Source organism: Hylobates moloch, unplaced genomic scaffold (assembly GCF_009828535.3).
Source record: "Hylobates moloch isolate HMO894 unplaced genomic scaffold, HMol_V3 SCAFFOLD_3, whole genome shotgun sequence".
Taxonomy (NCBI): Eukaryota; Metazoa; Chordata; class Mammalia; order Primates; family Hylobatidae; genus Hylobates; species Hylobates moloch.
In genome coordinates, this window is record NW_026652278.1 from 34,275,432 (window position 1) to 34,293,464 (window position 18,033).

An 18,033-nucleotide genomic window follows, 5' to 3' on the forward strand; every position below is an offset into this window, starting at 1 on the left:
TAGGAAGCTCTGTTCTGGGTCGGTAAATATTTGAATGACACCGAGTATCAATCAGGCACCTTATTAAGCTTTGGAGGGGGAGACTGAGGCTTGATTTTGCCCTTAAGGATTTAAAAATCTGCTGGTGTTACACAATGCTTTGAGACAGGTTAACACTGCCCCCGGGGGGTCTGGGGAGATGGTTCTGGCCGTCACAGATGTGGTAGGAATGGGTAGAGATGGTGCAAAGGAGTGGAGAGAAGTATGGATGGTAGAAGCTTACTTTCCACACATCCTGTCTTCATTTCTTGATTCAAGTGATTCTCATCTGTACCTTGGACAGCTCAGAGCATGGGCCTCAGTTTCCCCATCTGCCAAGAAGATTCATATTGGAGTGCCTCTCACATTTTTTACCCCTAACCCTTTCTGATGAATTTGTTATTCTTCTCACTATCATTTGGATGTTTGAAGCCCCACAGACACTTACTTTCTCCATTTGGATTTTGCCACGTGCAAAGACCAGCCAGAGAGATGAAAATGGGTAGCATAAAGTCTTATGCTAGGGAATAGACTTAGAATAAAAGGACTAGAAATTGTGGAAAGAGAAGGTGGAATCATTTTGTAGCAGAGTGTGACATGAAGGACGCTCAGAATCAGGTTTCTCATAGATAACGTTTTGTCTGTGCGTAGCATTTGTTAAAAAAAAAAAAAAAGTCGGCCGGGCGCGGTGGCTCAGGCCTGTAATCCCAGCACTTTGGGAGGCCGAGACGGGCGGATCACGAGGTCAGGAGATGAGACCATCCTGGCTAACACGGGGAAACCCCGTCTCTACTAAAAATACAAAAAATTAGCCGGGGGTGGTGTTGGGCGCCTGTAGTCTCAGGTACTCGGGAGGCTGAGGCAGGAGAATTGCTTAAACCCGGGAGACGGAGGTTGCAGTGAGCCGAGATCGCGCCATTGTACTCCAGCCTGGGCGACAGAGCGAGACTCTGTCTTAAAAAAAAAAAAAAAAAGTCTTCACTAAGGAGTATGGGGAGGGGTAAGGAAAAATCCATTGAAAAGTGATGGTTTGTTGAAGCTGGTAATTTGTTGAAGGTGGGTGATGGGTACATGGGCATACGTTATATTATTCTCTCAGCTTTTGTATAGGTTTGAAATTTTTCATCATAAAGCTTTTAAAGTAAGTCAGTACTACATAGTTTGGCCCATTGAGGGAAAATGATGCTTTTAGCGGGCAACAGAGTGGGAGAAATATTGAAAGATTGCCTCAAATTGAATTTGAATGGACACCATTCGGTCTCTTAATTTAAATCCAGTCCAAAACCTCCAAGCGTTTCTTTGCAGCCAGATACATAAAGAACTAGTATTACTGTCAATCTAAATACATCTTTTTAAAACATCAGATTTTGCCTGCCATGGTGGCTCACGCCTGTAATCCCAGCACTTTGGGAGGCCAAGGCAGGTGGATCACCTGAGGTCAGGAGTTCGAGACCAGCTTGGCTAACGTGGTGAAACCCCATCTTTACTAAAAATACAAAAATTAGCCAGATGTGGTGGTGCACACTGGTAGTCACAGCTACTCAGGAGGCTGAAGCAGGAGAATCGCTTGAACCTGGGAGGTGGCAGTTGCAGTGAGCCAAGATCACGCCATTGTACTCCAGCCTGGGTGACAGAGTGAGACTCCGTCTCAAGAAAGAAAAAAAAAAAAACAAAAAACCACATCAGATTTATTTTATTAATTCAATTTACCTTTGAACTATCTTACAGGGTTTCTGTGAGGATTAAGTACATTTAAAGTGTTTATAGCTGTATCTGGCACATAAGTAGGATTTATATAAGTGTTAGGTATTACTGTTATTGTTGTTTTGGCATTTCTTTGAGTGATTCTCATAAAAGATATTGAATAAAAATTTTCAGTTCAAGAACTGCAAAATGAACTAATTTATGACATTGGTTCAGAAATAAACTGCTCATGCAGAGAAAAAGCACCCCGACAGCACAGGCCAGAAGCGATGGACTCAGGATTGGAGTCATTGACTCAGACGGCCACCTCAGCTGTGATGGTGCCTTTGTCATGTTTTCCAGGAACTCCAACTCCTTACCATGAGCAAATTATTTATGCATGTAATCTCATTTAATGCTCACAACTCTGGAGGGTGGTTTATTACTATTACTGTTTAGAGGCAAGGAAGCCGAAGACTGGAGAGGTGAAGCAATTTGCCCCAGGTCATTTGACCACTGGGTGGTAGAGCTGGGAATCCAGGCCAGGTCTCTCAGGCCTCAGAGTCTCTGCCCACACCTCTATTTCAGGTACCTCCAGGTGGTAGCCAGTACACTGTAGTGGGAAGAGCCAGGAGACCTAGGTACAGGCCCAGCACCCTGGTCCAGCCGTGTGACTTGGAAGGGTTATTTAACATCCCTAGGGCTCATCTGTTAAATGAGGAGTCAAGACTGAATGACCTCTCTCCCAAATTCTACTCTTAAGATTCTACTGGGCCAGGCGCAGTGGCTCACGCCTGTAATCCCAGCACTTTGGGAGGCTGAGGAGGGCGGATCACGAGGTCAGGAGATTCAGACCATCCTGGCTAACACGGTGAAACCCCGTCTCTACTAAAAATACAAAAAATTAGCCGGGCGTGGTGGCAGGCGCCTGTAGTCCCAGCTACTCGGGAGGCTGAGGCAGGAGAATGACGTGAACCCGGGAGGTGGAGCTTTCAGTGAGCCGAGATCGCGCCACTGCACTCCAGCCTGGGCAACAGAGTGAGACTCCATCTCAAAAAATAAATAAATAAAAAAGATTCTACTGTACTAAAAGTCTACTCCACAATTCACTAGCACATTCTATGACTGTAGCATAGGATAATAATTTTACTGGCCTCATCGGTTGTCTGAGGATTAAATGAATAATTGTGTGTGAAATGTGTTATGTAAAGAAAAGTGTTATATATAAATGTTATTTTTGATCATCCCTGTGACCCGTCTTTTTGTGGATAGCAGGTGTTTGGATAAGGATCTAATTAGAGTAGAATAAAAGGTCTTCCAGCCGTTATATGTCCTAGTCTTATTTATACACATCCCCAAGTATACCCCTTGTGAAGTAAATGTAATTAATCATTGACCTTAGGGAAGATACTTTTTTCCCCCAAGTTAAGATAAAACCTAATGGAGGTTATCTAGTTAATGTTCCAGTGATTCTGGACACATTTAGAATAAACTGCAACTGTAATCTCAGACAGTTCCTACTTGCAGCTAGTTTCCTCAGTTTTTCTTCTTGCTGTGATGATTTAAATAATTTCCTTATAGGTAAACAGACGAGAGTATCACATTTTCCACTGCTAAGCACAATGCTTTCTAAGTTGATCATTTTAGTGCTTCTCAAAGCTTCAGACTGAAGTGGTTTTAAGGACATGGGAAATGGATCCAATCTGGTGCAACCTGTAGCAAGAAGTTTCTTCAAAGACTCCAGTCCATTTTTTCATGTGAGCCTAGCTTTCTTTTGGCCCAGATAAACTCTGCTAGCTTTAATATTTCTTATTTTCAACATGGTTTCCTAGCATCTTCAAATAAAATAGTTGGAAAGATATGCTTTATCAGATGTTTCTGAGTACCCCTGCCCTTCTCCCAATTAGGCTCTTGAGTGGGAATAGGTGAGGGAAGTGGCGATCTTAGGAGGAAGATGAGGGTGATGGTTTAACCATTTAAATCTGTGTTCTTTCTTCCTTTCCTTCTGCAAAGCAAGACTGCTGGGCCCACCTGTAGACTGTGTGACTCCCCTAAAAGGGTTTATGTCCAGGAAGAAGAGCAGTGGGGCATGGAGCTGGGGAGCATGCTGATAAAAAGGCCCCTGACATGGTCCCAGGGGCCTGCTTGCTTCAGGCTTTCTCTAGACATCTCTTGCTTTTAAAAAAGCACATGGATCCATGAACTTAATAGTATGACAGCCTAGCTCTTGTCATCTCTGTGATCCTGGGCAAATGATTTGACTTTTCTGGCTGCAGCAGCCAGATCCTTAAAATAGACATCACAGTATCTATTTTGTGGGTTGCTATATGAATTAAATGAGAGTAAAGAAATGTATTTAGTGCAGTACCTTGTATGTACAGAGTATTTAGTAAATCCGTGTTGTTACTTCTCTGCCCTCAGGTTCCGTCAATGTCTTTCTCCATGCCCCAGACCTCATCTCTGAATGTCAGGCCTACAGTGGACACATCCTACAACTCCCTCAAATTCAGCATGTTCAAAGCACAGCTCATCGTTTCCACCTTCCCCTTGATCTTTTCTTTTATCTTCCCCTCGTGTTCTAGATCTTGGTCGACCCCACCACCACCACCCACTCATTATCCAGACTTGAGGGAGACCTTGGAGTCAACAGCAGCCCTTTCCCCAATCCCCTGTCTTTTTATTTGGTCAATAGGTTCTGTCTTTTCTACCTCGAATCTGTTTCCAGTGGCACCCCTTCATCCCTGCTGCCATTGTGTGAACTCAAGGCCTCATTATTTCGCTTCTGGAATATTGCAGTAGCTTTCTACTGCTTCTACTTCTAGTAACTCACCCTTCTTAACTACCGTCTCTGTCCTTCTCTCCGGTTTATTTTCTGTGGTGTCACTCAAATGATCCTGTTAAAATGTGCAGCTGCTCATGTCACTCTCTTGCTTAAATGCTTTCAGTGGTTACCCATTGAAACTGAAGTTCCCTAAAAGAGACTCCAGGATTCTTTTAGCCACTCCCCGCTAATCCTTAATGGATTCCACGTCAGAGTCATGAAAATGCAGATCCTCAAAGACCTCATGCTCCCCAGGCCTCTGGGGCTTTGCACAGGTGTGCCCTCTGGCATGCCCTTCTTCCCTTGTTTACCTTTTCAACTCTGATTCATCTTTCATTCTTCATTCTCTGTAAAATCTTCTCTGATTCCTCAAATTAGAATTAAAGGCTCTATCTATGCTCTGTGTTTCTTGGAGGGCAGATGAGATCTTATTTTATCAATCTCTGTAGCTTCTACTAGCCAGTGCCTGGCTCATGATGAGACTTAGTAAGTACTTGTTATGTGAGCGAGTGAATGAAAGAGTGAATGAGAAACTCAAGGGTCCAACAAACAGGAATGAAAATTCTTGGGGAGAGCAGGAATAGTGGTTGTTGTTAATGCCTGACCTCATTGCTCCAGTCACCCAAGAGAAATCTGGTTCTGCTTCACTAGGGCAGTTAGGAGAAGCATTGGGAACAAATCTAGAACTCAACCTGGGAAAAACTGGGCAATGGAGAAAGAAGGGGAGTTGTAAATTGGCCAGTTTTTTTTTTTAGTCACAGTATAGACACAATGCCTCTCCAACCATCCCCAACCCAAGTAGTAGTATTCGAATTTTAGAGTTTCACAGAGTATTCAGTAGTGGTAAGAACATCAGTATTCCAGTCTTTTCTTTCTCTTTCATATTTTATTTATTCATAGCACATTATTTATGAATGACGTATTATCATAAATATAAACACATAGCCTAGTAATGTTATCGAATAGATATAACACCCAGACACAGAACTGAAACATAACAGAACTGGTTTTTCTATAAACATCCCAGATTTTTTTGCATCTACATAGTATCCTTTGTAGGTAGTTCAAATATGCTTTTCTTGTTCCAAGATTTCTAGAAACCCCTTTTAGACTGGCTATCAAGGCATGTAGGACCCACACAAGGGATCATTTTTTAAAATAATTGTTCTCCGTGAGTTTTACTCAGTTTATTTACCCACTCTTTTCAATGGAGATGATGCAAATGCTATTCCTGAAAAATAATTGACTTTCAAAGGACAAAGATTTGGCACTATTGAGGATATTCAAAATAATGAGATGTTGCCTCTAAAAACAATTCCAAAAGAAGTTTCAAGAATATTTTGAACAATGGTAGCAGTGTGATCATAGATAGGTTGATGTGCTTTAGGGACAATTCTTACTTGGAAGTAGTTAAGGACCTGTTTAAGCAGGTCCTTGGGTGATTGTGTCACCTGTCATTGAAATCCTCAGGGCATTTGCTTATCATTCATCTTATTTCTGCTCTTCTAGGACAAGGGGAGTGGTGGGCCTTCTTCCACTCCTTCTCCACGTTTGTGTTAAAGGTGCCAGGTTCATGTGGAAGTAGCACCTAGGCTTTTTCCGGAAGTCTCTTGGGGAGATGAAGAAGGAAGAAGACTGCTGGGCCAATGGCCTAGAGACCTCAGTGCACTAGCGATATTGACATGACATTTGCAAGATGCTTTTTACTTTGCAGAGTGCTTTTCTATGTACTTTCTCATGTGACCAGGCTCTGTGATGTCCCAGTTTTATTTCAGCATTCTACTTTTTGGAGGTCACGTAGTTAAGAGCTATAAGTTCCACAAGGATGGGGACCACATCTGCCCTTATGTTTGCCCAGCACCTAGCCCAATGCTTGGCTCAAATTAGGTACTCAGTAAGTGAACAAATTTTTCTCCAATTTCCTTCACTGTTCTGTTTTGACCGGAAGGTGGTGGGATTCTCCTGGTTCACAGTTACAAACTCTTAACTTGGACACAGCCTGAGCCTCCTCTATGTATAACTCTCTTCCATTTTCCAGCGTATCGCACGGATGACTGCCATCCCTGGGTTTTGCCAGTAGTGAAGAAAGTGGAGCAGAAGATTGCTAATGACAATAGCCTAAACCACGAGTATCTGCCAATCCTGGGCCTGGCTGAGTTCCGGAGCTGTGCTTCTCGTCTTGCCCTTGGGGATGACAGCCTAGCTCTCAAGGAGAAGCGGGTAAGTTTTGGGTAAGGATGTATTTTCTCTTTAGAAACTGAAAGTAAAAAGATGTTGAGAATAGTTTGTTTAAAATATTAGGCGTTATGTCTATTGAACTGCCAATGAATAAGGGTTTCAGTAGCGCAAGTTCAGGAACCTGATAGTGCAAATAATGTGGCCATGTACAAAGCACGGCTTTTTCACTTGTTCAGTTTTGCCCAGTAGATCATCAGATTTTAGCTACTGCATTTGAAGCAGTCAGTGGAGATGCCAAGTAGAAAGAATTTAATGGAATGATAAAGACACCAGGGTTCTAGATCCAACTCTGCCACTACTTTTGATCATAGGCAAGTCATTTAGTTCTCTGGCCTCACATACACGTTAGAAAAAGACCACATAGTGCGAGTCTATGATCCCATGAGGAGCACTTGCGTAGGGAATTGTTTAAGGGGCCTCTGAGTCCCCTGAAATTATATGCAGAATTTTGTGTGTACTTATTTCTTGGGAGAAGGTGCATAGCTTTTATCAGATTTTCAAAAGGTGTTTATGGCCCCCCAAGGGTTCAGGAGCTACTAGGAGATGCCGTCTAAAGTCCCTGCCAGTTCTAATATTCTTTAATACTTCTACTGTTGATCTCAGCATCTATCATTTAAGTGCTTCCTGGTATATATTCTATGTGCAACTGGAGATACATGGAGGAAGAACACATTTGGAAGTAGACACAGCGAGATAGGCTGTGTGTTCCAGGAAGTGGAACAGATTCTCAGTGTTGTAGGAATTCAGAGGGGAGGGAGACCTATGAGTGCTGGAGATGGCATTTGAGCTGAACCTTAGAGAATGTGTGAGCGAGGCCGGGACGCTGGTTCTCAGCTCCAGCTGGATGTTAGTATTACCTGGGGAGTTTTTAAAAACATACTATGGCTGGGCCCTGTGGACCCCATGCCAGGCCAGGTAAATCAGAATCTTGGAGGCACCACCCTTCTCCCCTCTTTTTCACTCCCTTTTCTTCTCCCCCATGGGCATATTTTTTAAATACTCCCCAGGTGTTTCCAAAGTATAGCCAGTTTTGAGAACCACAAAATATGGAAGAGGGGCAAGGATATTCATCTTGAATGGTAGGAGTCCAGGGACAGAGGCAAGAGCTAAGCAGGTCTAGCTTATAAAGATACCTACCTGATGAGAGCTGGGAACATGTTGGATAGGTTAGACAGGCTGATTCTGGCAGCCAGGGCAGGAAAAGCCAACTGAAGGTTGGAGCAGAGGAGTTACCCAGTAAAAGTATTGTTTGAAAAAGATAAGTCTGATTGGGTGGGTGGAAAAAGGAAGAGCTCAGATTTTTGCACTAGTCCAGTTGGGAATTGTGCAGTTTAAACCAGTGGCCACTATTGTTCCCCTGGGTCAGTGTTGTGATGTAGCCTGTAGTTCATGCGTTGAGGAGACTGCATCTTGGAGTCATCTGATTTATTCCCCACATGCTGTGTATGGTAGGTTTTTCTTTTGTATATCATGTTACCCAGTTGCCCTGATAAGCAGAATGGCAGAGTACAATAAAGGTTGCACACACGTACATTTGTACATGTACCAGGAAGCAGGGAAGGCCCTGGTGAAGGTCTTGGGACTCAGGTCCATGATTAGGCAAGTAATGAATTTGATTAAAGTTTTGTATGGATTGGAATGAGAGACTATGATTTGCCTCAAGGAACTGAATGCATATGGTTAGAATAGTTAAGAGTATAGAGATTATTAATCATATTGGGAAGTTGTTCTGAAAATCCAGTGTTTCTGCAGAGGTAGAGGAGAATCCTAATGAAGTTTGAAAGTGGGGAACTGGCTGGGCGTGGTGGTGCACACCTGTAATCCCAGCACTTCTGGAGGCCAAGGTGGGCAGATTACTTGAGCTCAGGAGTTCAAGACCAGCCTGGGCAACATGGCAAAAACCCGTCTCTACAAAGACATACAAAAATTAGCTGGGCATGGTGGCATGCACCTGTAGTCCCAGGTACTTGGGAGACTGAGGTGGGAGGATTGCTTGACCCCAAGAAATGGAGGCTGCAGTGAGCCATGATTGCACCACTGCATTCCAGCCTGGGCACCAGAATGGGACCCTGTCTCAAAAAAAAAAGAAAAAGAAAGTGGGGAATGTAGGCCACTGGGGCCTCTCTTCTGAAACTAAATAAATTAGTTGGAATTCTGTTACTGACAAATGAAAATAGAGATTCCGTGTTGGGAGTTTCTTCCTCTAAGACTGCATTTCTTATATAGTTGTTAACTATATTGGACAGATGCTGTTCCTCTGCCCATTGATCTCCATTTGATGACTTACCCTGTTAAGACTTAAGGCTATTGTTTGTAGCCTTGATCCTGGGAATATAGGCCTCCCTCTTAGTCTAGTTCATCCTGTTTTATATTTTTGATCATAAAACAATTTTAAAAGGCCATCTTCATGGCAGCAAATATTTGAAGATACTTTTTGGATACACTCTTAGCATCTATTAATACATCACTCTGGGTACCAGTTGTTACTGAGCTCTGAGCCTTTATATATATATATATATATATTTTTTTTTTATTATTATACTGTAAGTTCTAGGGTACATGTGCACAACGTGCAGGTTTGTTACATATGTATACATGTGCCATGTTGGTGTGCTCCACCCATTAACTCATCATTTACATTAGGTATATCTCCTAATGCTATCTGTTCCCCCTCCTCCCACCCCACAACAGGCCCCTGTGTGTGATGTTCTCCTTCCTGTGTCCAAGTGTTCTCATTCTTCAATTCCCACCTATGAGTGAGAACATGCAGTGTTTGGTTTTTTGTCCTTGCGATAGTTTGCTGAGAATGATGGTTTCTAGCTTCATCCATGTCCCTACAAAAGGACGTGAACTCATCCTTTTTTATGGCTGCATAGTATTCCATGGTGTGTATGTGCCACATTTTCTTAATCCAATCTATCATTGTTGGACATTTGGGTTGGTTCCAAGTCTTTGCTATTGTGAATAGTGCCGCAATAAACATACGTGTGCATGTGTCTTTATAGCAATATGATTTATAATCCTTTGGGTATATACCCAGTAATGGGATGGCTGGGTCAAATGATATTTCTAGTTCTAAATCCCTGAGGAATCGCCACACTGTCTTCCACAATGGTTGAACTAGTTTACAGTCCCACCAACAGTGTAAAAGTGTTCCTATTTCTCCACATCCTCTCCAGCACCTGTTGTTTCCTGACTTTTTAATGATCACCATTCTAACTGGTGTGAGATGGTATCTCATTGTGGTTTTGATTTGCATTTCTCTGACGGCCAGTGGTGATGAGCATTTTTTCATGTGTTTTTTTGGCTGCATAAATGTCTTCTTTTGAGAAGTGTCTGTTCATATCCTTCACCTACTTGTTGATGGGGTTGTTTTTTTCTTGTAAATTTGTTTGAGTTCTTTGTAGATTCTGGATATTAGTCCTTTGTCAGATGAGTAGATTGCAAAAATTTTCTCCCATTCTGTAGGTTGCCTGTTCACTCTGATGGTAGTTTCTTTTGCTGTGCAGAAGCTCTTTAGTTTAATTAGATCCCATTTGTCAATTTTGGCTTTTGTTGCCATTGCTTTTGGTGTTTAAGACATGAAGTCCTTGCCCATGCCTATGTCCTGAATGGTATTGCCCAGGTTTTCTTCTAGAGTTTTTATGGTTTTAGGTCTAACATGTAAGTCTTTAATCCATCTTGAATTAATTTTTGTATAAGGTGTAAGGAAGGGATCCAGTTTCAGTTTTCTACATATGGCTAGCCAGTTTTCCCAGCACCATTTGTTAAATAGGGAATCCTTTCCCCATTTCTTGTTTTTGTCAGATTTGTCAAAGATCAGATAATTGTAGATGTGTGGTATTATTTCTGAGGGCTCCGTTCTGTTCCATTGGTCTATTTCTCTGTTTTGGTACCAGTACCATGCTGTTTTGGTTACTGTAGCCTTGTAGTATAGTTTGAAGTCAGGTAGCGTGATGCCTCCAGCTTAGGATTGACTTGGCAATGCGGGCTCTTTTTTGGTTCCATATGAACTTTAAAGTAGTTTTTCCCAATCCTGTGAAGAAAGTCATTGGTAGCTTGATGGGGATGGCATTGAATCTATAAATTACCTTGGGCAGTATGGCCATTTTCACGATATTGATTCTTCCTATCCATGAGCATGGAATGTTCTTCTATTTGTTTGTATCCTCTTTTATTTTGTTGAGCAGTGGTTTGTAGTTCTCCTTGAAGAGGTCCTTCACATCCCTTGTAAGTTGGATTCCTAGGTATTTTATTCTCTTTGAAGCAATTGTGAATGGGAGTTCACTCATGATTTGGCTCTCTGTTTGTCTGTTATTGGTGTATAAGAATGCTTGTGATTTTTGCACATTGATTTTGTATCCTGAGACTTTGCTGAAGTTGCTAATCAGCTTAAGGAGATTTTGTGGTGAGACAATGGGGTTTTCTAGATATACAATCATGTCATCTGCAAACAGGGACAATTTGACTTCCTCTTTTCCTAATTGAATACCCTTTATTTCTTTCTCCTGACTGATTGCCCTGGCCAGAACTTTCAGGAGTGGTGAAAGAGGACATCCCTGTCTTGTGCCAATTTTCAAAGGGAATGCTTTCAGTTTTTGCCCATTCAGTTTTTGCCCATTCAGTATGATATTGGCTGTGGATTTGTCATAAATATAGCTCTTATTATTTTGAGATATGTCCCATCAATACCTAATTTATTGAGAGTTTTTAGCATGAAGGGCTGTTGAATTTTGTCAAAGGCCTTTTCTGCGTCTATTGAGATAATCATGTGGTTTTTGTCTTTGGTTCTGTTTACATGCTGGATTACATTTATTGATTTGTGTATGTTGAAACAGCCTTGCATCCCAGGGATGAAGCCCACTTGATCATGGTGGATAAGCTTTTTGATGTGCTGCTGGATTCGGTTTGCCAGTATTTTATTGAGGATTTTTGCATCGATGTTCATCAGGGATATTGGTCTAAAATTCTCTTTTTTTGTTGTGTCTCTGCCAGGCTTTGGTATCAGGATGATGCTGGCCTCATAAAATGAGTTAGGGAGGATTCTCTCTTTTTCTATTGATTGAAATAGTTTCGGAAGGAATGGTACCAGCTCCTCCTTGTATCTCTGGTAGAATTCAGCTGTGAATCCGTCTGGTCCTGGACTTTTTTTGGTTGGTAAGCTATTATTTACTGCCTCAATTTCAGAGCCTGTTATTGGTCTATTCAGAGATTCAACTTCTTTCTGGTTTAGTCTTGGGAGGGTGTATGTGTCAAGGAATTTATCCATTTCTTCTAGATTTTCTAGTTTATTTCCGTAGAGGTGTTTATAGTATTCTCTGATGGTAGTTTGTATTTCTGTGGGATTGGTGGTGATATCCCCTTTATCATTTTTTATTGTGTCTATTTGATTCTTCTCTCTTCCTTATTAATCTTGTTAGCGGTCTATCAATTTTGTTGATCTTTTCAAAAAACCAGTTCCTGGATTCATTGATTTTTTTGAAGGGTTTTTTATATCTCTATCTCCTTCAGTTCTGCTCTGATCTTAGTTATTTCTTGCCTTCTGCTAGCTTTTGAATGTGTTTGCTCTTGCTTCTCTAGTTCTTTTAATTGTGATGTTAGGGTGTTAATTTTAGACCTTTCCTGCTTTCTCTTGTGGGCATTTAGTGCTATAAATTTCCCTCCACACACTGCTTTAAATGTGTCCCAGAGATTCAGTATGTTGTTTCTTTGTTCTTGGTGGTTTTAAAGAACATCTTTATTTCTGCCTTCATTTCGTTATGTACCCAGTAGTCATTCAGGAGCAGGTTGTTCAGTTTTCATGTAGTTGAGTGGTTTTGAGTGAGTTTCTTAATCCTGAGTGCTAGTTTGATTGCACTATGGTCTGAGAGACAGTTTGTTATAATTTATGTTCTTTTACATTTGCTGAGGAGTGCTTTACTTCCAACTATGTGGTCAGTTTTGAAGTAAGTGTGGTGTGGTGCTGAGAAGAATGTATATTCTGTTGATTTGGGGTGGAGAGTTCTGTAGATGTCTATTAGGTCCTCTTGGCGCAGAGCTGAGTTCAATTCCTGGATATCCTTGTTAACTTTCTGTCTTCGTTGTTCTGTCTAATGCTGACAATGGGGTGTTAAAGTCTCCCATTATTATTGTGTGGGGGTCTAAGTCTCTTTGTAGGTCCCTAAGGACTTGCTTTATGAATCTGGGTGCTCCTGTATTGGGTGCATATATATTTAGGATAGTTAGCTCTTCTTGTTGAATTGATCCCTTTACAATTATGTAATGGCCTTCTTTATCTCTTTTGATCTTTGTTGGTTTAAAGTCTGTTTTATGAGAGACTAGGATTGCAACACCTGCCTTTTTTTTGTTTTTTATTTGCTTGGTAGATCTTCCTCCATCCCTGTATTTTGAGCCTATGTATGTCTCTGCACGTGAGATGGGTTTCCTGAATACAGCACACTGATGGGTCTTGACTCTTTATCGAATTTGCCAGTCTGTGTCTTTTTATTGGAGCATTTAGCCCATTTACATTTAAGGTTAATATTGTTATGTGTGAATTGGATCCTGTTATTATGATGTTAGCTGGTTATTTTGCTTGTTAGTTGATGCAGTTTCTTCCTAGCCTCGATGGTCTTTACAATTTGGCATGTTTTTGCAGTGGCTGGTACCGGTTGTTCCTTTCTATGTTTAGTGCTTCCTTCAGGAGCTCTTGTAGGGCAGGGCTGGTGGTGACAAAATCTCTCAGCATTTGCTTGTCTGTAAAGGATTTTATTTCTCCTTCACTTATGAAGCTTAGTTTGGCTGGATATGAAATTCTGGGTTGAAAATTCTTTTCTTTAAGAATGTTGAATATTGGCCCCCACTCTCTTCTGGCTTGTAGAGTTTCTGCTGAGATATCAGCTGTTAGTCTGATGGGCTTCCCTTTGTGAGTAACCCGACCTTTCTCTCTGGCTGCCCTTAACATTTTTTCCTTCATTTCAACTTTGGTGAATCTGACAATTATGTGTCCTGGAGTTGCTCTTCTCAAGGAGTAACTTCGTGGCGTTCTCTGTATTTCCTGAATTTGAATGTTGGCCTGCCTTGCTAGGTTGGGGGAGTTCTCCTGGATAATATCCTGCAGAGTGTTTTCCAACTTGGTTCCATTCTCCCGTCACTTTCAGGTACACCAATCAGACGTAGATTTGGTCTTTTCACATAGTCCCATATTTCTTGGAGGCTTTGTTCGTTTCTTTTTACTCTTTTTTCTCTAAACTTCTCTTCTCACTTCATTTCATTCATTTGATCTTCCATCACTGATACCCTTTCTTCCAGTTGATTGAATTGGTTACTGAAGCTTGTGCATTCATCACGTAGTTCTTGTGCCATGGTTTTCAGCTCTGTCAGGTCCTTTAAGGACTTCTCTGCATTGGTTGTTCTAGTTAGCCATTCATCTAATCTTTTTTCAAGGTTTTTAACTTCTTTGCGATGGGTTCGAACTTCCTCCTTTAGCTCAGAGAAATTTGATCTTCTGAAGCCTTCTTCTCTCAACTCGTCAAAGTCATTCTCCGTCTAGCTTTGTTCCGTTGCTGGTGAGGAGCTGCGTTCCTTTGTAGGAGGAGAGGCACTCTGATTTTTAGAATTTTCAGTTTTTCTGCTCTGTTTTTTTCCCATCTTTGTGGTTTTATCTACCTTGGGTCTTTGATGATGGTGACGTACAGATGGGGTTTTGGTGTGGATGTCCTTTCTGTTTGTTAGTTATCCTTTTAACAGTCAGGACCCTCAGCTGCAGGTCTGTTGGAGTTTGCTGGAGGTCCACTCCAGACCCTGTTTGCCTGGGTATCAGCAGCGGAAGCTGCAGAACAGAGAATATTGCTGAACAGCAAATGCTGCCTGATCGTTCCTCTGGAAATTTTGTCTCAGAGGGGTGCCTGGCCGTGTGAGGTGTCAGTCTGCCCCTACTGGGGGGTGCCTCCCAGTTAGGCTACTCAGGGGTCAGGGACCCACTTGAGGAGGCAGTCTGTTCGTTCTCAGATCTCAAACTCTATGCTGAGAGAACCACTACTCTCTGCAAAGCTGTCAAACAGGGACATTTAAGTCTGCAGAGGTTTCTGCTGCCTTTTGTTCAAGCTCTGAGCCTTTCTTCTGCTTGGAAGGCCTCACCATTCCCAGGCTGCTGTCTTAGTTCACTAATAGCCTCTTAATTTACCTTCCTGCCTCTAGTCTCTTCCCTATTTTAGTTCATTCTGCATGCTGCAGCTAGGATGACCTTCCTTGGCAAAACAAGCTACCCATGTCACCTGTTCCCACTCCCCACCCCCACTACCCATAGCTCCCCCATTGCCTGTAGGGTAAAATCCAGACTTTGAGCTTGGCATGCAGTGAATGTAGGTGACAGGTGACAGTCTTCATCCTGTTCTTACAGTTGCTGATTTCCCCTCACTCCACTAGAGGTCCTGCCATTCTAAGAGCCTTGCTGTTTTCTAGACCTACTGGGCCTTGTCATGACTAAGAACCTTTGCCTGGCCCTTCTCTCCACTTGGAATGCCCTCCCTTACTGCTCTAGCTCTCCAGTCCCCATCTCTAAGTCCTTCAAGAGCTGATCAAGGGCCACTTCCACACTGAATCCTTAGGTATTTTAGGCAGAGCTTGTTTAAGCTCTCTGAGTTATCACAGGACTTTGTTCACAGCTTGGGAATAACAATACTTAACTGTGCTTACTATAATGGATAATTTTATAAGTCTTCATCTCCCACAAGACCCTAACTTTCCCCAGGGCAGGGATCATTGTTTACTTATTTACCTTGCAGATTTTCAGCATTTGGCTCCTATCCAGGTACCTCAGATTCCAGAGGTTTGGATTCATTCATTCCTTTAGTCATCAGATGCCCACTACTAGAGCCAGGCACTATTCTAGATGCTGGAGCACAACAGTGACTCAAACACACAGAATCCCCTGCCCTTGCATTCAGTTTTGGGGAGAGGAACAGACTCTAAATGTAATCTTATTGACTATATCAATAAGAAAATGACATAGTATACTAAAGATATAAATGCTATAAAAATAGAGTAGGAGGAGGCATGTTAGGAATTCTGGGAGTGGATACAGTTTTAACTAGGGTGGTTGTGATAGAAATAGAAATGACATTTGAGCCAAAACTTAAAGATGAGATATAAATGAAAGAATGAGTGAACAAGCAAACCAACAGTAATCATTTATTCCCTTAGATTTTTCTTCTCCAGATTCAACATTTCCAGATCCTTTACCCATTTTGAGGAGACCTATTTTCTAGACTCCTCACTGCCTTGTATTACTTTTCCACTTTCAGATCTTAGGATCCAGACAGAAATATCCATTGTTCATCCCTGGCATAGTACTGTTTCAGCTTTGAGATTACTGAGCATTGCAGAAAGGAGGGCTCATGGGCCATAACTCATTGTCACATCATGACATCCCACTCTCACTTTGATTGCCTCTAGGAGACTTGGGGCTTTTGCTGTGGCTCAGATCTTTTCACCACTGTCTTCTTTCTTCATCTAGTTCAGCACATGCTTATGTAGTACCATGTGCCAGATGCCATGAGAGATGCTGGGGGCACCCAGATAAATGCAGCATGACTCTGGCCACAGGCAGCTCCCGGTTGCTCTCCTACTCCTCACGGTGAAGTCATAGTATCGGCAAGTTGTTAGACAAAGGTTCTAGAATCCAGCAATCATATGCTGACATGTCCAGCAGAGGCCTGCTCTGTCTAGTTTCATACCAAGTCTTCCTGGATTTCCCTTGTTCTGGATACTCTTATTTACCCAGGTCGAGTTGCCCGGCTCCTTGAGAAGTCTGTACTTACTTCCTTTGATGTTATGATTTTCCTTTATAATAAGTACAGGACATTCTTAGGCTGTAGGACAATTTGCCAAAAATCAGTTCACAGAATGACCAAATTACTATGTTATTGATTCACCAAAAACTTGTTTCCGTTAGTTGCTGATGTTTAGAGCAACTTGTGTTTCACTGAAGCCATCCAGTATTTAATATAGTTTTAGGGAGTGATAACTTCTTGAGAATTTGATATTTGAAGTGTCATATATGTCATGAATGTCAAGGATTAGTTAATGTGGAGTGGGTTTATCTCTTCTAAGCACATTTTTAATGTATTCTACTGACTTTTTTTAAAAAATGAATTTGCTTTCTGTAGTGGGAGAGAAAGGGTGGAGTTAAAAGTTGAGCGCAGGAAATGAAAAATTATGCCTGGGAATGTTTCCACTGGTGTCTATGCATCTGTCATGTTTCTAGAAGTTAAAACCATGTTCAAGGGAGGTCTTGCTCATTTGCTTAGGAAGTATTAGCACTCTAGAGTGGCTTAGGTATCTGAAATGTGCAGTCATGTATGAAATTGACATTCAACTTAGCTGGATGACAAATCCTTAAAAAATAAATGCACATTTGTGTTGTATCATCTTGGTAGCAATTTGCATAAAGAATTCAGGTAAACCACAATGTGGGGGCAAAACTTTTAAAGTAATAGCAAGGGATGAGTGCTCAGTAAGAATCACTGTAAAGAACAGAGAAGTTGGCACACCAAATCTGACACACACTGAGCATTTTCACCCCAGTGCACTGCCTTTGCCCCTCTCTGTAATGTACAGCTGTGTTTAGTTTTGCATTCCCTTGAATGTCAACTTTGCTTACGTTTCACATTTCAGGTAGTATTCTTTCACAGATGCTCACACCTATAAATACAAACAGAACATTGGTGCATAATAGTGCCGATAATTGGTAACATTGCCTTGTTCCTGGCTTAAATGGGATTTCTACTAAATGATTCATTGTTTTTAAACTGACTTATGGGTTAAATGAATTTTTTTCGTCATTTTCAGGAAGTATCCACTGTTTCCTGTTTTACTAAGCATTTATCTCAGGAATAGCCAAGCTTTTCTTACCTGTTGTGGTGATCATTTGGGTTTTCTCTATCTAGCAGCATGACTGGTTTTATATCTCTTATAATCCATTCATGGGATGACTCTCAATCAAGGGGGTAATTTTAATGTACTGCTGGATTAATATCGTTCATTAATGTTTACTTGGGAAGTTAGTATCAAGGTACGAGCTAGGTCTCTCATTCTACTGTTTTCCCTTTTGTTGTCTTTTAGCAGCAATGTTATGTTAGGTTCTTAAAAAGATTTAGGAAGCTTTTCTTCTCTAAGAAGAGTTTTAAAACCTTTTTATTGGCCAGGCGTGGTGGCTCACGTCTGTAATCCCAGCACTTTGGGAGGCCGAGGCAGGTGGATCACGAGGTCAGGAGTTCGAGAGCAGCCTGACC

General features: G+C 41.7%; 1 protein-coding gene across 1 annotated transcript in view; it reads left to right on the forward strand.

Annotated features, from left to right (window-relative positions):
• The window catches only part of GOT1 (glutamic-oxaloacetic transaminase 1), a 31,158-nt gene that overhangs the window by 613 nt on the left and 12,512 nt on the right, over positions 1–18,033 (forward strand). The window contains exon 2 of the mRNA XM_032134680.2: positions 6,561–6,742. Within this exon, the coding sequence (XP_031990571.1) occupies positions 6,561–6,742 (182 nt within the window). The remainder of the gene's footprint in view (positions 1–6,560; positions 6,743–18,033) is intronic.